Genomic DNA, 21,601 nt, shown 5'->3' with positions numbered 1-21,601 from the left:
AGAAAAGAAGCTACTTGAACAAAACCAAAAATAATATATATTTTGCCAAAGTTTTCACATTTTGAAAAACTAGCAGCCAAATGTAGCAGAGATGATCGGTCTCTACTAGAACATGACATGTTATTTGCATGTGCTTAGTCGCTCAGTCGTGTCCGACTCTTTGTGACCCCATGGGCTGTAGCCCATCAGACTCCTCTTTTCATGCAGATTCTCCAGGCAAGAATACTGGAGTGGGTTGCCATGCCCTTCTCCAGGGGATCTTCCCAACCCTCAGATCGAACCCAGGTCTCCCACATTGCAGGTGGATTCTTTACTGGCTGAGCATAAGAAGAAGTTTTGGACATTATTTATAGACGAATGGGATGGCTTAGTCTGTTTACTTTGGGGGACCTAAAAGATAGAAAGGGAACATCATCTGGACTCAATATTTATTAATGCAAATCAAAATCAATTTGAGCTACTGAGCATAATGACAATATATTAATAGCCAATTTAGAAGCCTTATGAAATCCTCAAGACTGACTATGCTGTGCTTACTCACTCAGTCGTGTCTGACTCTTTGTGACCCCATGGACTGTAGCCCACCAGGCTCCTCTGTCCATGAGGATTCTCTAGGCAAGAATACTGGAGTGGGGTGTCATATCCTCCGCCAGGGGATCAAACCCGGGTCTCCCACACTGCAGGCAGATTCTTGACTGTCTGAGCCACCAGGGAAGCCCAGGGATATGGGAGTGGGTGGCCCACCCCTTCTCCAGGAGATCTTCCCGACCCAGGAATCAAACCAGGGTCTCCTGCATTGCAGGTGGATTCTTTATCAACAGAGCTACCAGGGAAGCCCCTCAAGACTAAGGTGTTTCTAAATGGTAAGATAAACAAGCATTTAGATCTTAGCTGCTAGTTTGTTTTATGGTAAAAGTCCGTCAGGGTGGGGCAGGGGGATCCTCATTTCCCTTTTTAACTAGTAAAGACTCTTGACAATACTCGTTCCTACCTTCCTCAGAATATATATTTAACATGACATCTGCACGCCATTTCTGCTATAAAAAGCTTTTTGCAGAAATGTCCTTTTCTCTGCAAAGATTCTCTTAATATAGATCAGGACTTTCTACCAAATAACCTGCATTTTCAAAACACCACATTAAAAACTACTGCAAGCCGCCTGAAAAAAGAGAAATGCTGGAGCCGAGCTCTTCACACAGCCTGGATTTCATTTCAGTAATTCAGAACGAGCCTTCAGCCACATTACACAGTGATGGCAGTCAACATGCGGCACTCAAGTTAAAAACACATTTCCTCCTAGTTTCTTCCAGTTCCTAACATACATTCACTACAACATTTTTTCCCCTGTGCTGCCAATAGTACTGAACAAACAGAAAGGGTCTAGATTTTTATCTGTTGCTTGGTAACATAAGCACCAAATAAAAATAACAGGAAATCGTTTTCCAAATTATGGTTAAAGAAAAAGATGGGGAACCCAAACACGCCGTGAGATGTGAAGGGTTTATTCAACAATTTCCCAACTAGTTTTGGATTCAATACACACACGTGCAAAGAAAGAAGGTGAAGATGCTCCTATTTCCCTAATAGTAGAATTTCAAAGATGTAACAAAAAGCATGAAATAAGCTAGAATCCATTCAAGAGTATTTAGGCCACATGGTAGGTAAAACTGCAACTACAGAAATGCTTGAAAATAAGTGTTGTTGTGTTTTTAGTTAGACTTGTTAACAATAAGTCAAGGGGCTTCCCAGGTGGCTCAGTGGTTAAAGAATCCGCCTGCCAGGCAGGAGATGCAGGTTCAATTCCGGGGTCTGGAAGATTCCCTGGAGAAGGAAATGGCAACCTACTCCAGGAATCTTGCCTGGAGAATCCCATGGACAGAGGAGCCTGGCAGGCTATAGTCCATGGGGTCACAAAGAGTCAGACACAACTTAGTGATTAAATTGAAGCATCCTTGTATTTCCCCCTTGTAAAAGGCTCTATTACCATTTTGAGAATCTTCACTCTGTGACACTTCCCATACCCCTACCTTCCTCATCTCTACCTCTGTATGTATTATAGTGTAGAGAATATATATACATCCCTCCTTCCTCTTTGCAATTCTAGTCTTTAAGACTGTGACTGAAAAAGAATCTTAAGGGCTCAATATATATGTACACTTAAAAGCTTTTTTGTATTGCTCATTTTAAAAATAGACATTTATAACAATTTGGGAAAATGGAAAAATAGTTTGTATAGTACTCTTGTAGGTGTTGGTGCATTGCAAATCGACAGAAATGAAGAGGGATCAATGGATCTCGTTTTCAAGGCAGGATAGTAATTTAGACATCACAATGCTAAGGCACTGATTTCTAATTATAGTCCCCGTGGTTTGGGGTGGGGGTGTAGACATAGCCCCATTATGTCAGTGTTAATTGAAACCATGAGAATGCAACTCTCTTTGGCATAGGAGCTATTGATTTTCATGGTGCATGTAACCACTTGTGCATTTTTGAAAGACCACAACAGACTTCATCCTTCCAGGCAAAACTGCTGCTGCAAGCAGGTAAATAAGAAATGTATCATGAACCATGACAAGTAAAGACGGAATAAGTAATACAAAGATGTGGAGCACCGGGGTATTCTTGAACCATCTGTTCCTAATTAAAGGAACTTTTCTGCAGTTTGAATTGCAAAGCTCAATGGAGTAAGCTGAAATCTCTGGATGTCTGTGCCCAGAAAAACTGAAGCAAGGCAAGTATACTGTAAGAAGTGACTTCTCTTGCCGTCAGTTAAGCCTGCTGGTGCTAATGGCCTTTAAAAGGCTTAGTGACAATCAAATCATTGCTCAACACATAACCGCAACCCTTTTGTTGCTCAAGTAAACTGGAAAAGCAGGGCATATGTTCATGAAGAGAAAGTGGGAACATCTCTGAGTTAAGTAAGCAATAACTAGCCCCAAGACTGCAATGGTCTTCATATTTGACTTTACAAACCTCTTGTTAGATGAAATGGGTGAGGTGGGTCTCTTTAAAAAGGTAATTAATTCTACTGGATACTAAAAGAAGGAAATATTTACTTCTTGGGTTGTTCTAGTCCACTTGTAAAGTACAATTGGATAACAGTTAGCAGGGGTGGGAATCTATATGAAAAAATATTCCCTGAGTCCCCAAACTGTTAGAGCTTACTTATTTTATTAATCAAATGTAGTTTCTTCAACATCTTCAATTTTAAATACACACTACACCTTAAATTAAAATCTCTGTTGAACTGGTAGTCATAGTCCAAAAACAAATGTAATGAAATTACAACCTTCTAAAAAGAAACATTACATAGATGATAGATTTTTACATAATTTGTGTTTTGGCAGTTTTAGAAACTGATTTCATATTTGAGTGTCTTATTATTACATAATTTAGATACAACTCAACCTAGTTGAAGAGTTTGATTTCAAGTCAGTCCTTAGGTTGAGAAGATGCTCAGTAGTGAAGCAAAATATTATTTTTTTAAGGTTTCTAAATATAAGCATAACATTTAGAATAATCACATTTCTCTAAGCAAGACACATAGATGGCCAATAAGCACACGAAAAGATGCTCACCTTCAATAATTGTTGAGAGAAATGCAAATCAAAACTATAATAAGGTACCACCTCAGTCCAGTCAGATTGGCCATCATTAAAAAGTCTACAAATAATAAATGCTGGAGAGGATGTGGAGAAAAAGGAACCCCACTACATTGCTGGTGCAAGTGTAAATTGGTACAGCCACTATGAAGAACCATATGGAAAGTGAAAGTGAAAGTCGCTCAGTTGTGTCCGACCCTTTACAACCCCGCGGACTATAGAGTCCATGGAATTCTCCAGGCCAGAATACTGGGGTGGGTAGCCGTTCCCTTCTCCAGGAGATCTTCCCAACCCAGGGATCGAACCCAGGTCTCTTGCACTGCAGGCGGATTCTTTCCCAACTGAGCTATCAGGGAAGCCCCATATGGAGGTTCCTTACAAAACCAAAAACAGTTACCACATGATCTTGCAATCTCATTCCTTGGCTTATTTATGGCAAAAACTCTAATTTGAAAAAATACAGGTACTCCAATGTTCATAGCAGTATCATTTACAATAGCCATGACGTGGCAGCAACCTAAATGCCCATCAACAGACAAATCGATAAAGAACATGTGGTACCTGTTCAATGGAATACTATTCTGTTATAAAAAAGAATGAAATAATGCCATTTGCAGCAACATGGATGGAGCTAGAGAGTGTCATGTTAAGTAAAGTATGTCAGACAGTAAGACAAATGCCATATGGTAGTATCTATACGTAGAATCTAAAAGATGATGCAAATGAACATATTTATAAAACAGAAACAGACTCATAGAAAACAAAATTATGCTTAGCAAAGGGAAAAGGGAATGGGGGAGGGAGAAATTAAGAGTTTGGGATTAACAGATACACACTACTATATATAATAGATAAACAACAAGATCTTACTGTCTAGCACAAGGAACTATATTCAAATCCTGGGATAAATCATAATGGAAAAGAATATGAAAAATATGTGTATGTGTATGTACATATATATATATACCTGAATCACTTGGTTGTACATGAGAAACTAACATTGGAAATAAACTATATTTTAATAAAAAATGTTTTAAGTCATAACAGTATTTTCCACTAAACAATTGGCAAATAATGTTTTACTCAAAGTAAATTGAGCTCTACAGCTTGTATTCACTGCATCCTCACAAAATAATGCAAATATCTCTCAGGCAGACATGAGAATACAGAATAGGGATCAATTCTGAAAAAAATCTAGGGTCGTATTTGAAAAGTAACTTTCTTAAACAACTTTTCAAAACTAAGGTACACAGAAATTTCTTTCTTGCTTAAAAAAATTAATATCAAAAGCAACATTGGAAATTGTGATTATTTCTTTTTGGGTCACATACTGTTTACTGCATAGGTAAGTAGGGGGTAATGGTCAGTCTTACTGATTGCCCACAGTTAATTCTGAAAACTATGTCAAGACAAATGCAACACAGGGAAGCTGCAAGTGTTCATTTCTCTCTCCTCTGGGAGGTGGCGTGACGAAGACTAGCCTTCTAGCCCTCAAGCTTCTAACCTGCTTCCTTGTTCTGACCGCCACCTTCCTCCTCCAGTTAGGGATTCTGGAATCTCAGTTCTCTAAGGGGCCCCAACCTTGCCAAGTGAGGCCAACACCACAGCGGGCTTGTGTCAGCCTGGTCCTTCTTCACAGGAATAAACTCAAAGAGAAGGGGGAGGTTAATGTAAAGAAACCACTTTGAAACACTTGCAAAGGGTTTTCTAGTCCTTGCTTTTCTCTCTGGCACGCACATGCACGTGCACACAGACATTCAAAATCACACAGCAGTGCCTTACTGGCTACTCAGCTTAGGATAAATGCAAGGAATTGCTGAAAGAGGGCAGATGTGTGAGGGGAACTATGATGTCAATAACTTTGATCTGGATTCACTATGCATTGTTTAGGGGCTCTGACATAAGCATCTCCAAAATTAATAATGGGTGCTGGGGTGGGCAGAATTTCAGGAACCAGGCTATTCCTTTAATTATAACCATCATCTCCCTACTTGCTCCCACCCAACTCTCCTATGCCCCAACATTTCTTTTTTTTTTTTTTGCAATTTATGATGAAAATATCAGGAGGGAAAGGAGTGAACAACGTGCTATAAAGAATTGTTTCCTGTCATTTTATGGCTGGGAAAGTGAACACACATAACTGTAAAAATGAATGCAACCAATCAATTAATACACCATACAACACTAAAACAAAACATCTGATAAGCACCTAATTTTCACAATACATAATTCTTTATCTTCACTCTATTAAATTAAGTTTCCTCTATAATCAGGGGGGCCATGTATCCTGGTCTGCCCATGTTGTCTGGGTATGATCCTTTGAAGGTCTGATGGTAATAGCACTAAGATCAGTCCTACACAGATAACTTTGCTCTGGAATAGTCTGTCTTCACTGGCACTGAGTCACAGAAAGGTAGAGGCAGAAAGGCCTTCAAAACGTTTTCAAATTTCACCGTGGGGAGGGGGTGGGTGAAGGAGGCATAGAATTTTTCCCTCCTTGAAATCTTGCTCAAAATCCTACTACAGGGATTTTCCTGGTGGTCCAGTGGTTAAGCCTCCATGCTTCCAGTTGCAGGGGTCATGGATTTGATCCCTGGTTGGGGAATGAAGACTCCACTTGGTGCAGCCAAAAAAAAAAAAATACACAAACAAAACCCAACCAACCAAAAAACCCTACTACATAAAACTGAGAGCAAAGGTTTCCTAGGGCAGCCAGGAGGTAAAGGCACGGATGCAGAATCTTGTCCACTAAGTCTGCATCTCCCTTGTCTCCTGTCAAGGAGACCCCTGAGGTACCCCCTTAGCTGGCTCTAAAGAACAATGTGAAAAATACTGGTCTCATCTGATTCTTGTAATTTACAAATGAGGAAAACATGGTTCATTGCATCTGTTCTTTCCTGCAAACTACAATTTCATTCTCTTTCCTGATAATTCTGCAAAGCCATTAAGTCAAGAGCATGTAGTGCACATTTCTAAGAATGGCTACCAAGGAAACCATTAAAAGAATGATGACAATATATGAAGATGTTCATCACTGTATTGTTTATAGCGATACAATGCTCATGTATCAGGACAAAGGGTAGGTGAGAAGAGGGGAGAGAAAGAAAAGATGACTGTTTTTTAACATGAAACAAAATAATAACACAGAATGTAAACAGTACTTACCACTGAGACTTTGCTCACTACATCTCTTGCAACTGCTAAGCCCTGAGCAAAAGTGCGGGCTGCCACAAATGCACGAGTGACCTGGAGCTTCAGTTTCCGAGGGACATCTCCAAAGGGCTTCAGCTGCTCTGTGTACTTGCTCACGCACTCTAGATATTCATCTGTGAAGTGGTACTGGGAGTTCACCAGGCGAAACATGCGCTCCAGGAGGCGGGCCCAGAAGTCATTCAGCATTTCTTCCAGGTTCACATTCCCTGCCACGTAGTAGCGCTTCAACTCTTCGAAGAGATCTTTAAAAAGCTCAGAATTCTGCATGTACAAGTGGCCGTATGTCTTCACAAACATGTCATTCAGGGATTTTTCCGCATTTTCAAGTAGTTCTTTGAAGAATTCTAGACACAAAACCAAAACGGAAAGGGTTCTCAATAATTAAATAATGGGAGTGCTTTTCAGATAAATCTGCAAACTGGAAAAAAAAAAGTCCTGATATTAAATTGGAAAACATGCTTGTATATAGGGTGGATTTCTTTGGGGGGAATTTGGCATCTCTGATAGTTTGTCAATGAAAGGAAACCTATGTCACAAAGACACTTACATAAAAAAAGAAACTTTAAACCAATAATTTCTCAGGACTCAATATAAAACTGTCTCCCTCCCTCCCTCCTTTTCTCAGTCAGTCACAAGGTAAATAAAGAACTGGACAAAAATGAACACGTAAAGTTTCCCTGAACTTTTTACTGTAAGAATCTAAACTGAAGTGAATAAGGCCTCCTCATTGTAACCTGACACCAGGACAGGTGTTTTCAAGATGTGCTGTTTACTTAGACATGATTTTAACCGCCTTTCTCCTTCTTACATCTACATGACATATAAGAAAACTGCCTGGGAAATGCTTGAGGCCAAGAAACATAATGAAACACCCCACATAAGCAAGAAAAGAAGTTCTCAGGTATTCCCTGTGACATCAGTATAAACTGGGGTAACCAAGGTGGCCTTGGGTTCCTAAAGGATTCATACAGTAACACCAGGAGATTCTTTCCAGTCCAGAAAGACAGAAATGAAATGCATAACAGATTCAACCACAGATCTGGTATATTTACAAGGTAACACAGGAAAATAAATAGGGAAAAAAGAATACCCCTTCCCAGATTTACTTTTTGGCCATCACACACTCCCACAGCCTAAATGTTAAAGACTTAATCTCTTAAATACAAATAGTAAATTAGTTTCTCCTGAATCTTTTCTCAGGAAGTTCACTGAAAAGAGGAGTTAACAGTCTTCTGCAACATTAATCATTCTGAAAGAATCTATGTCTGGTATAAAAATAAACACCTCATGGTATCACTTTTATAAGCAGGAAATGTAATAAATACCAAAGCAAAATGTAAGGACTGCATCAAGAAAGAAGCTGCCTCCAAGTGAACGTGGAGCAGAAAGAAAAATAAGACAACTCCTTCAAAGCCAGAAGAACATTAGTGAGCTTATCAAAGTGCAATGGCACTACAAAACCCTTCTCTACTGTTTGCCTTTTATTTCCTGGGTTTTCTTCAGTGAGGGAAAGGGAGATCCCCATTATACTGTACAGCCTGGCATTTTTACCAAAATTCTCCCCCTGAAAGGACATAAAGTACAGAAGGAGCTAGGGGAACCATACGAAAAGAGTTACAGCTATCAGGTACCTGGGAAGGACTCTCGTTCTCGGCAAGATCCCAAATGGTTCTCAACTGTGGTCCCATGGTCTAGACATGCACTGACATCACTGGGTCACAAGTTCCTGGATCCCACTTTAAACCTACTGGATCAGAAACCCCGGGGGGAGGGGGCAGCCATCTGGGACTCTGCTACACCCTGCAGTTTGAGAATCAAGACTCTCAATGAGGGCTGGGAGGGGGAGGGAGATGGGAGGGGGGGTTCAAGAAGTGGGGGACATATGGCTGATTCATGTTGAGGTGTGACAGAGAACAACAAAATTCTGTAGAGCAATTATCCTTCAATTAAAAAATAAATCAATTAAAAAAAAAAAGACTCTCAATGAAACTTGTCCCATTTTGCCTCTCACTAGCAGTCATCACCAGCTCAAGAACTGTGCTGAATGTGAAGCATTCAGGGTAAGGGTTAATGCTTTAATTAGAAGAAAATACATTTCCAATAAATTGGGTTTTCGCTTTTTTTATTGCATTCTTGGGGGTCATTTCTTGAAGGTGGTTGGGGGTGAATTTCCTTATGTGGAAGTATCCCGAAACTAAGAGTCAGGATGGAGGTAGCATTTTTCTAAGACTTCAAAGTTGGGGAAAGTTGGGGTGAGAAAAGACATTAAACGTCAGCTGGTCCACTTGCCATACCGTCCTTGAGTAACCAGCATCCTTTGCCAAGTGGTGCTGGCTCTCACATACTGGAAAAATAAAGCCTGGTCACTGATTGCAATATGGAAAACTTGTGTCAACCCAGTGGTACTAATATTTCAACCATCCAAAAGAGTGGATGGCAAAGACAAGCATAGGTTCTTCCCTATACTGGATTTTTACTATATTGCTCATAAAATTGGCACACATCATTTACTGTAGAAATGGGAAGTTGAGAATGATTTGACTTGTGCTCTCATGACTCATTAAATAATGCTGAATACTCACATTTCTAATGAATGCTCTTTTTAAACGTGGGGGCAGAATGGCATGGATAGCTTGGTTTTAACTGAATACTACTATGAAAGGCCAGAGTTTATTTTTTTAGGCTTAAAAGTGTTCGAGGTCAAAGAATCACTAAGACACTGAAAATTTTATGGTAAAAATAAAACATTCTCAAGACTTCCTCATTTGAGTCAAAAGCCTGTGGGTCAGTGTAGATATTTTTATATAGCTACACTGAGGTACAAGATCAATGATCCAATGGAGAACGGATCTGATTTTACCACAGCATGTTCTCTACCTAATACCACAATGGACTTTATTTCCCAGGACTCAAATTCTGTCTAGGAAGGTTTTGTGTGTGTGTGTGTGCATGTGCATGTGTGTGTGATGTTAGCTTATATTTTTCAGAGTTTAGTTTGGTGCTACATACATATTAGGCTCTAATTCATTTAACCATTCAGAAAATTGATTTCCTTTTCTTCACATTTTAAAAAATTCTTTAGTGTGGCCATAACTTGCAAATATAAAGGCTGAATGGATTATATATAGAAATACTATAACACTGATATAAGGAGTTAGAAATCTGATAATTTGATCTCTCCAAACTATGCAATTTGACAAGTATGTACCAAGTGGTTGCTATGTGCTCAAAGCAAAGCACATGGTTTTGCCATGCATCTTAACATTCCTGCCCAAGCAGACTGTAATGAAAATTTCTAGGAAGATGAATTTTCTCCATCCAATTCACCTTTACTATCCTGCTACTTTCTGCACATGGTTTTATGGAGGCACCAGAGATTTTTAAAACATCTATAAAATCCTTAATCTTTCATTTCATATAGCAAGTTTTTTTTTTTTTAATATTCATCTATTTCTCACCTATGAAGTCAACAGAACAAAAGTCAAGTGATCCAAGAGACTCAACCTCATTTCTCCTTAGATGTGTTCTTTTTTAAAAAAAATATTTAGTTTTTATCTGGCCGTGTTTGCTCTTAGTTGTGGTATGTCGGCTCTTTAGATGGAACATGTGGGATCGAGTTCCCTGACCAGAGATCAAATGCAGGATTGTTAGTGTGAAGTCTTAGCCACTGGACCACCAGGGGTCCTTCCTTAGACATGTTCTTGCTCAGTCGTTTTAGTCGTGCTTGACTCTTTGAGACCCCATGGAGGAGCCCCACCAGGCTCCTCTGTCCAAGGGATTCTTTAGGCAAGAATACTGGAGTGGGTTGCGGTGTCCTTCAGGGAATCTTCCTGACCCAGGGATCGAACCTGCACCTCTTATGTCTCCTGCATTGGCAGACGGGTTCTTTATCACTAACACCACCTGGGAAGCCCCAGACATGTTCTTATCAGCCTGGTAAATGGGACTATTCCACCTATGTTTTTTGTCTCAAAGAGATCTTTTAAGGATGGCAGATATAATTTAGATTCTAAAATCCATACCAATTAGGTACAATACCAATCAAAGCATAACAATTTGCTGTAAGGAAAAAAGCGGGGAGGAAAGCTTTTGCATCTGTTCCTCTTACCTAACGGGCAGCTTTCATATGTTCTTGTAGATTCCTTCACATCTCCATCCCCCTCTCTTCCTACATTTCCTTCTACAGTGGGGTACCAAACACAAACTAGACATTCAGGACATAGTCCCCAGCCATCAATAGCAACTTCATTCATTGTTGCAAAGCTCATCTCTACTTTCTACCCCATTATTCAAATCAGATCTTAACTCCCGAAGAAAAACCGTGAGGGCCTGAGATACCTAGCAATAATTCTTTCATAAACATTATGCCTAAAGCCAATTATACGACAGCTGGTGGCTAAAACAGAACCAGTCAGGGGCAGTGTCAACCAGAGTTCCACCACAATCAGAAGCTGAATTAATTGGAAATCCAATCTCCCTTGTAGGAACTGCTTATGTTCATGAAAAATGCTGCTCAGGGAGTCAGTTTTAAGTGATGCTATTGGTGTCTGAAAGAAGAGTCAGAGAGGAGACAGTTTATAAGCATTTGAGAAATATGGCGTCTCTGATCAGGGTTTATTTCTCCTTCAATTTTCAGTTTGGGGGCTTAAGGATCAAACAGCTGCTACACCTAGGGCTCATGAATGACCACTTAACACAGGAATGGAAATAAACAGTGTAACGTGCCAGGATCTAAAGCAACATCACACAGCGGGAAAGGCATGAGACCTCTCATTTATGAGCTGTGTGACCTTGATGGGACAGAAGATCTAAACCTCAGCGAGCCTGTTGCTTCTTCCTCCATTAAATGGGACTATCACTGCTCCCCTCATTATGGATCATGCCTCGCACATAATAGCTGCTCAATAAATGGACACCATTCGTGATATATGAAATGATATTGTCACCTTTAGAGTTTCTTTATATCTACAATCATTTAAAAAAAAACTTTCAAGGCTGGTTTTTATCTTTCTTGGCAGAGTCAAATATTATCGATCTTGGGGGAACATAAATTAAGCCAAAGCTGCTGGAGAACAGTTAAGACCCAAGACCTTATAAAACTGGGAACAATTTAGCCAAAGATAAAGATGCTTAATGGCTGTAGCTTCCAATGCTGTAAAATGTCCCAGACATCCACAAGAGTGGAGCAACTCCTGAGTGAAAAACACGGGATGGAGAAATCCAAGGAAGAGATTACATATGATATTACAACAGAATATCATATATAGCACACACATATATATATTGCATTGGCCAAAAAGGTCATTCAGGTTTTCCTGCAAGACAGTATGGAGAGACCTGAATAAATTTTTTGGTTAACCCAACACAAAAAGATCAAGGCAAAGAGTTAGGGAAAGGAAAATTAGGAATTCAGAAACAGTAGGTCAATGCCCCACCCCCATGTAGTTCACCTATGTTCTTTGCCAGAAGCAGCTCAGTGCAAGGGTTGAGCTAAGAGACTGGGAGACTGGGACTATTTTCCACCCTTAACATGTGATTATTCCTTTTTTTAAACGTGATTATTCTTCTTGTCAGTAGTACCCATTCAAGATGGGAAAAACTACCAGAGTGAAAAGGCAAAACTTTTCCATATAAAAGTTTTCTATGTAAATATCCTGTCCTTTACAAAAAGAACATCGTGTGCTTTTGGAACTTCTATCCACTGCCACTTGTCTTGCATCAAATAAACATTCAAAATTCTTGAAATGGGTCAAAAGGCCTTCAGTTCTGCTATTAAATGCCATTAGTTACTACTTTATAAACAATGGACCGGCTATTGATTAATGAGTTAGAATGCATTCTAGAATTAACCCGTGACCTGAAGAGACTGGGAGCCCTTTCTATTCAATCCATTTGCTTGGTGCTATAAATTACCCCCTTGTATTTATGTTATTAGGAAGCTGCCTTTTACATATAAGGATTAATTTCCTTTTTACTGTAAAGGCCTTATTTCACAGCCCTGGTGTGGTGTGCAAACAGTAAGTTACCACATCCACAAAATTCCTGAGAAAGAAACCTTCTGGTAAATGCTACAAATCATACTTCTCACAGTTAAGAAAACTCAGAGAATTATAGCTATCCATGCTTTCACCCAAGATCTTAAGTATTTGATGAAGAACAGCTAACACAGGCATCTACAAATGGAGGCGGGAGGGGGCAGATTAAACAAGCATTTTACTGACCAAACCAAACTGAAACTTTGGCTTCTGACTATCTCCTCTGTCTTGCTTTTCTGGCCAAATCCATGTTCAGTTTTTAACAGGCACTGTCCTCCAGCTTGGCATAATCTCCCTCCTCAGGAGTGCCTGCTAGTGAGGGCATGGTGCACTAAAAGGACTTGTACTTGACTAATGTTCATCAGCTATCGCCCAACAATGGACCTCTCCTAGGATGACAAGGCCATTGCCAGCTGCGGCCCTTATTAGGGGCTGTTAACATATGAAAGGGGCTGGGGGATCCAGCCACAGTAGGAGCAGCCCTTTCTTCCCAAGGTTGCTTTCAGTAGTTAATGCATGTTGAATGCTAAAGCTCCTTTCCTTTCTCTCTCCCCGGGGTAACTTGGCCCAGGACACAAGGCTCAGAGCTGTAAGCCCTTCCCCTGGACCTTGTTCCATTTCTAGTAATGATCCTCCCAGCACCAGCTAGCCAAGTCACCTTAGCACAGCTATATCCTTCTCGCTGAGAAGGGCCCATGGGGGCAGGTTTAAGAAACCTCCAACCAAAAAAAAAGAAAAGAAAACAAAGAGGCTGGAGTAGTGTTTCAAGTACTCCATATACTAACCTCCATGTCTATCTATTATATGACATCTTTTATACACAAGCCTCATATATGGTCTATCTGTTCATGATCTAATATGAAATGAAAAATGAGGATGCACAGTAACATAATCAGTTATGATTCTGATTTCTATGTACATATACACATTATCTACCTGACCAAAAAAAGATGAGGTATACAATGGTGATAGTGGGATATTGGGGACTCAGCATGATGCTTTTCAATGATTCTCAATTTTGTTCATTCCAATTTTGCAGTGACATAATCAGAAAAGTAATCCACCTCATGCTTTCAAAAATGACTTTTTCCCTTATCATATTCATCCAACTTAAATGCTTCAACACATTTTTTTCTACTTTTTCCTAATTGTCTACAGTGAGTATCATGATGCTGAAAATAACCCAAAAGTGGCAAAACACCAAAGCAGTTCTTACATTTTTTGTTAAAAAATACTGTTTTTTTCCTACAAACTATTGCTTTGAAGTTGTAGCAATGTGGAAAATATGGCAAGGTATGAAGAAAATAAAAATTACCCATAATCCCACCATTGAGAGAACAATGGTTTATTGAATTTCTTTCCTGTCTTTTCTATGAAGGAATGTGTTGTCACACGGTTGAAGTCATACTGTATTTATACCCTGTTCTCACGTAACACTGTATGGTTAGCACTTCCGATGTGATTAAAAAGCTTCCAGAAATATCATTTTTAGCAACTGCATACTATGACACTATATGGGCAAATCATAATGTAATCACTATGGGACATTTAGACTGATTTCCTATTTTTCATTAATTAATGTATGTACAGGAATTAATGTATGTACAACATTCCTGTACATAAAGCTGTATGCAGATTTTTCTTTCCTTGTGATCAATACCTAGAAGCAGAATTATTGAATCAAAGGATATGAATGAACCTATGTGACATGCCTGACACACTGCCAAAGTGACCTACAGAAAAGGTGTGCCCATGTAGCACTCCCTGCTTGAGTCCCCTTTATTATGAGAGAGAGAGAGAGAGAGAGAGAGGTGGAGATGGGCCAGGACAATGAACAAGAAAGGCCTGAATGGCTTGGGAATTCTCAGTCAATCAGAATAACTGCTAGATCAAATAAGCCCTTTTCTTTGCCAGGACAGACAGACGCATGGAAGAAAAGGGCGAGCAGAGATGATCAACAAGGTTCTCAACTCCCAGGCTCAAAGCACAATGAACCAACAAAAACAGATAAAAGCAGTTTGGCTCAAGCTCTTCTGTGTATTTACTTGCCTCCAAACAGATCAGCTGCTTCTTGCTGAAGCCACAGCTAATAGCAGAGGTCCAAAGAGAGTGCTCGGGGGCGCTCTGAAAGCTGCACAGGCATTTTCAATGAGAGAGCCAACACCACAGTCACAATTGGTCACACCTGAGATAACAGCTCAAAAGGCAGAAAACCTTTGTCAATACAGAAACGTGTGTGTTTTGTCTGAGCTCTTGATTTGATTACAGTAAACTGGTAGTGGCTCGTTCTAGTCACGTTTCACAGAGAGATTAGCAAAGAATTAGGAAAAATACCCAGGGTTTTAGTCTCTTTTGCGTGGAGGGAAAAAACCAAAGAAAGAAAACAGAATTGGAAAACACACAGTAGCAGTGCTTTCCAAGCACAGTATGATCTGAAAGGAACACTGCATTCGCAGGAAGGCCAGAGGCCTCATGTCTTTTTCTGTACTTTTTGTGGCTACTCATCTTGCCTGCTGTACTTTAATATAAGTTTTAAGAAGCAACAAATTTAAAAAAGACATCTTGATGATGAATGAAACCCGAGGTAAGGCTTAAAAACAACACTATGGTTTGGGTATGTTACACATTTCTATGACACATCTATCTTAAGGATGTCTAAGACTTAAAGACCCAGGAAGTCTTTAGTAAGTTGGTATGGCCTTGCAAAGGAGAGTAAGAGAACTATGCAGTTGAAAAATACTTATGGTCAGGGGTCAGGAAAATTTCAGAAATTTCAGCTTAGCTAATGGCCATGAAGTTTAGTTGGCTATATATTTGTTTTTCATAGGCACGTGAATTCGAATGCCTTCAACTTGCTGAATCTCCACACTGCTTTGCCTATTGGCCTAATGAAGTAATGGCCAGGATGAACCATGGAAAATTTTTAGTCAGTGATTAAAACACAAATTTGGCTCAATCTGAAGAGTGGCCACCCTTCACTTAAGCTCTCCAGCCCTCTTGTTTTCTATCATTTCACAAAAGCAGGACATGAAGCACTCTTCAGATAGATGGGACAGACAATTATTTCTTTTATGTGCGTTTTAAGCTAATTCAGAACATTTCTACTATTATTCGAGTTAACAAGCTTCAGGCCCATGAGAGGGTTTTCAAAGACCTGGTGAAAGTAGCGGAGGGTTAAGAAATGATACGAGGAAAATAGAGGGGACCATGCAGACGCCTAATTAACATCTTGTAAGACCTTTCACTGAAGCAGCTGGTCTGGTCACATGTTTAGAAGATTCACAGAATTTGTAGAATTGAAAGGGTCTTTACAGAGCATCCAACTCAACCCCTTCATTTTATGGATGGGAAAACTGAGACCAGTTAATTGCCCCAGGTCACAGTGGGTTCACAGCAGAACCAGGCTGATAACTCGGTAGGCTCCGCCTCCTGCCCAAAGTTGCTACATTTGCTCCCACAATGGCAAATGAAAGCAGTTTCCCCAACGGATTACCATCAGACAACATTCAATTTCCTTAAAAAGTCTTTTTGAACCTGCAAAACAACATGCAAATAATTTGATTTGGGGAGTCTGTAAGCAAGAATCTATCTTTGTGGTTGTTACCATCATTTTTACTATGTCATTTGAAAATTTAACATGGCAGCTCTAATCTTCTTAATCTATTTGGGTTGTTTGATTTAGCTCTGATTCTTTTAAAAACAACTAGCCTCACAAAATGTGACATTTGGGGGCGGGTCTTTATGTTGTGGTCCCCAAACACGGATTATGCCCTACTTCTATTATTTCTATTCCTTTTGCCAAGCAATTCTTTCAAAGCCCCCTGAACGAAGTATCTGATTAGCATATTTATGAGACAACTGATTCAGCTATGTTAATTAGCAGTTCTATACTTCAAAAAAAAAAAAAAAAAGAAAGAAAAATTCCCAGAACTGACCAAGAGGGGGAGCAGCTAACTCTGTCTGGCTCCATGTCTCTAGCCCAGGATAGTAGATTTCTGCTATTGAACATTCTAAGTCAAAGAGTAGATTAAAGTATAGGAGAATACAAAGATGAGTCCTAAACTCAGAGGTATTGGTTTAATATATGGGATATCTGAGAAAGGGGGTGTGGGTGGGGGAACTGATGCCTAAGGAAGTTCTGTACTTCAGTCAGGTCTCAAAACACACATGGGTAGAGTTTACAACTTAAAAACTGGTTTATGCACTGTACAGGTGCAAAGAATAGAAAATTAAAGGTGTAGAACAATGGGCCTTAGAGATAAGGGGACTAACTGATTCCAAAACGCCAGAGCTCAGACTCTGCCCAGAGCTCATTGAGGCAGTATGATAATGGGATGCTTTCTGGTTAAAAAGGGTGAATTCCTGAAAAGCCTCAAAAAACCTTGTTTTTATTTGAAATTTTAGAAAAAATACTTGTTCCTGCTTTAGAAAAACATGGTATCTCATAAACATGACTGAGGTTTTGATGATAGAGGAAGTTGCCTGAGCTCAGGATAGCCACTTTGAATTTAAACTGTAAGCCTGGAGATGGCCAAAGATGCTTCTTTGAAGTAGTCTGACCTCCCCTGTTCCCATGTGTCCTTCACTATTTTCTCAGTACTTATCACTAGCCTTCTTTGTGCCACCTTGCTGCCCCATTTTGTCTTTCCAGTCACCATCTTGTTACTCTGCTCAACTTCCTGCCTTCCATTCACATCAATAACCCTTGGTTTGGCTTTTACAAAGGTGGTGACCAAATCACCCCACCCTTGACTTTCTGAGAGTCACAACAGCCCCTGTACAACTTCACTCAACATCATTTTAGGCCTTGTGGAGTACTGGCAGGTCATAATTGCCAACCTTAAAAATCAATCAATAAATGCAGCACCCACCAGAAGATTATGGTTTCTTGGCTAACAATCAACTTTTACCATATAGAAGCAGTTAATTGTCTCAGAAGACCTAACTTGGGGGGGAGGGGAAGCAAAATATCCAAGCTCTGTTCTGATCTGCAGGTCAAACACATTTTAGCTACTACACCTTCAAAATAATTTAAATCTATGCCGCCTACCTTTATTGTCTATGCCATAGTCTAATGTGAAGTCAGAAGAAACATGCTGGAGTTTCATAATCATTTTTCATGGCCAGTTTTGAAACTGACAAAGAAACAGTGTTAAACACATATATTGAAGGTGAAGGCTGGTAGGGATGGGCAAGAGAAACTGTTTTTCTCTACTTTTTAAAAAAACATATGTTAACACTTACTGATAAATTTCTTTGTATGGCTTTTTAAAAACTACACACTGGAGTCATACAAATAATGCTATAAAATCATGCGGAATGTGAAGGGGAAAGAATAGCAAAACCAGCAGGCCCATCAGCAAGAGAAATCACTAAATGTCTGTGCTCCACACCAGGACACATGTCTAATAAGAAATGTGGTGATCTGGAGGTGGTGACCTTGGAAGTTAACAGCCTCATCTCCACTCCAGCAGGCTACAAACAGGCTGCTGCTAAGTCGCTTCAGTCGTGTCCGGCTCTGTGCAACCCCATGGACTACAGCCCACCAGGCCCCGCCATCCCTGGGATTCTCCAGGCAAGAACACTGGAGTGGGATGCCATTTCCTTCTCCAATGCATGAAAGTGAAAAGTGAAAGTGAAGTCGCTCAGTCATGTCCAACTCTGAGCGACCCCATGGACTGCAGCCTACCAGGCTCCTCCGTCCATGGGATTTTCCAGGCAAGGTACTGGAGTGGGATGCCATCGCCTTCTCCGACAAACAGGCTAGCCACTTCTAAAGAGCTGGAATTTTCCCTTTTAAGTCCCATTAGTAAACCCCCAAGTGGTAATTTTTAATTACTAGCATCTCATGTTTTGAAAAATGACTATCTTCCTAAGTTTTTTCTCAGTTATTGTCTTGAATGGGAAATGCCATAGTCAAGAGAATACCATTCTTTTCAATGATCATACTGATAAATTTAGTGACCAGGAGACACAGGTGGTCTAATAATGTCTTTTGCCAGTAACACTCATCTTCACGTGGTGTCAACAGGATACAGAAATATATAAATTATTTCCATCTATTTAGGCAAAGGAGATACAGACTAAGCATAATTCCTCATACAAAGTGTTGGGGAAAGTGGGCACAAAAATTGGTGCATAGAAAAATTTAGTTCACCTATATTACAGTTTAATTATGCATTTGTCATGTAGCCTGGGAACCTACTAACACTTATTAAATCAGTTATCAGTTTCAGGTAACGAATCTCAAAGCCAACATTTGAAATACAACCTGTTCTTTAACTGGGGACTGCCTTATCAGCTAGATCAAATCTAATTTAGTCCCACTTCTCACCATGGTAATGAGCCCTTTGCAGAAATGCTCAAAGACATTTCACATCTTGAAAATTTGCCTTGTACTTCTTCAGCACACAGAATGTCAGGAAAAGCATGCTTCAAAGGTACTATGTAATTAGAATGGCCTTTACAACAGGCACAAAGGAAATCATTTCTATTAAAATTAAGTCTACTTCACAACAATCTTGAGACTGAGTGAACAGCACCAGAAAAAGGGATCCTGAGGTGTTTGGGACCATGTAAGTCTAGTTTTGAAAAGTCTGTTATCTATTACATTGCTTCAGGTATGTTGAAGTCCCTCTCATCTAACTCGGATTGGCTATTTCTTCACTCTGAAAAGATGAAGTGTGCATCTGAGAATCCTTATTTGGCACAGGGGACTGAAATGGGTTTGTTCGTGGCTTTGACGTGGATAGACCATTGCTTCTTGGCCTTGGCTAAGATCAAGTGTCACATAGGTAGACCAAGTGTGAAATTTAAAGTGTGAGTCACTCAGTCATGTCCAACTCTTTGCGACCCCATGGACTATAGCCCACCCGGCTCCTCTGTCTATGGGGATTCTTCAGACAAGAGCACTGGAGTGGGTTGCCATGTCCTACTCCAGGGGATTTCCCAACCCAGGGATCAAACCCAGGTCTCCTGCACTGCAGGCAGATTCTTTACCATCTGAACCACTGAAGTTCCAGCTAAAATGAGGCCCTGGATGGAGCCCAGTATACTTAATACTAGAGCCCAGGAGCTACCTCTGGGTCGCCGCTGCATGGACACTCGAGAGCTGAGCTTTAATCCTGTGTTCTACAGGCTTGGCTTTGGGGGGAGCCATTTTGAAATTAAATTTGAAGTCCAGCATCTGCAGAATATCTATGGTTATTTTGGCTAAGTTTTCAGATGCCTGTTTTTTATTAGAAAGCTTTTTTTTAAGTGACTTGCGTCAACAACACTATTGTGTGTTCACCCAAGAAAATAAATGAAAGCATTTAAACTACTTTAATCTCTTCCTTGGCTTCTTGTGACCATATTTCCATAATGGCTACCATACCATACAGATCCTAGTGTATCTGGAAGGATTCTAGCACTAAAACTGTAAGGCTCACTTGCCCCTGGGATCCAGGAAAGAGAGCATCTTGAGAGAAAATGAGCACTGAGAGAAGAAGGGCGCTCAGGGAGAAGCAACTGTACAAATTTCACTGGCAGCTCATGGATGTAGCTTGACTAAAAGGTATAAAGTGAATTCAAGGGAGTTCCCTGGCCATCCAGTGCTTAGGACACAGTACTTTACTGCTGTGGTCCAGGTTCAATGCCTGGTAAGGGAAATAAGATCCTACAAGCAACATGGCTATAAATAAATAAGTAAATGACTACACTTACTGAGACCAAAGTTCCAATACATACCATCAAACTTCTTGTAGCGGGAGGCAAATACAGCTTGTAAATGATTGCACTGTTCGCTGACCACACTTTTGAAATCCTCCTTACTTTGTAGGCTGTACTTCTCCTCCATCTCTTGAGAGCAGCAGGTATAACCCTGGAGACAGATTTTCAAATGATCACCTGGAAGAGAAAATGTAGGACAATCAATCTCCAACATAAGTCATCAAGTTCAAGAGGGAAGAGGTTGATTTAGGTGCACATGCTTGGCTTCATCTCTGTCTGTGATATTCCTGCAAAAGCCCAGATGTCAAGATTTTCTTGTTACAGGTATTAAGACACCAGAAGATTGACCTTATGACTGTGTGTGGTGTAGTCACTCATTCATCCAAATACAGACTAATGGCTTTCAATAAATGTAATCTTCAGGTAGCTCGAAGAGTCAAGGAAAATGTCCAAGACACATTCACTCCATAGCAGCTCAATGCAGAAACCATCTGCCTCCCCTACACCAACAGCATTCTGTTTGTGGTTTGGACGTGAGAGTCTAGAAAGCTTCTTTTTAATAAACCCCAAACTTCACTCCTGCCTTGTTCCTCTGTCACAGACCAAAATTTACCCTTCGAACAGACCATGCCTTTCCCTTATAATGACTGACAGATACGGTGCCACTCAAAAATAATCCCACCTGGTACCATCACATTAGTTATGCCAATATTAATTGTGTGATATAGGTACCCTTGTATAATTTTCTACTGGTTTACAAGGATTTATTTTCACTGTTCCTTCTGTTGTTGCAGTTCATGTTCCATGATAGACAAAAGGGTTCTGAAAAGCCCTAAGGTCTCAGGAACTCAGGAAGGCATGTACTGAAGACATATGAACCTTTCAATGGTTAAGTGTGAATAATAAAACAAGGGATGAGGAACGAAGAGTAAAATCTGTGTATCAACACTAATCGTGGACATGAACTGGGCCAGGAGCCGACCACTGCTGCTTCTTGGCTGCGGGTGCTTAGAGGAAATAAGTCTTCACCTCGGACAGATA

At 40.1% G+C, this 21,601-nt stretch overlaps 1 protein-coding gene across 1 annotated transcript in view; it reads right to left on the bottom strand.

Annotated features, from left to right (window-relative positions):
• Positions 1–21,601, bottom strand: part of GPC4 (glypican 4) — a 106,665-nt gene that overhangs the window by 14,431 nt on the left and 70,633 nt on the right. Inside the window, exons 2-3 of the mRNA XM_043458511.1 lie at positions 20,579–20,737; positions 6,768–7,159 (exon numbers count right to left, since the gene is read on the bottom strand). Coding sequence (XP_043314446.1) covers positions 6,768–7,159; positions 20,579–20,737 — 551 coding nt within the window. The remainder of the gene's footprint in view (positions 1–6,767; positions 7,160–20,578; positions 20,738–21,601) is intronic.

Source organism: Cervus canadensis, chromosome X (genome assembly GCF_019320065.1).
Source record: "Cervus canadensis isolate Bull #8, Minnesota chromosome X, ASM1932006v1, whole genome shotgun sequence".
Classification (NCBI taxonomy): Eukaryota; Metazoa; Chordata; class Mammalia; order Artiodactyla; family Cervidae; genus Cervus; species Cervus canadensis.
This window is presented reverse-complemented; position numbering and strand designations above follow the sequence as displayed.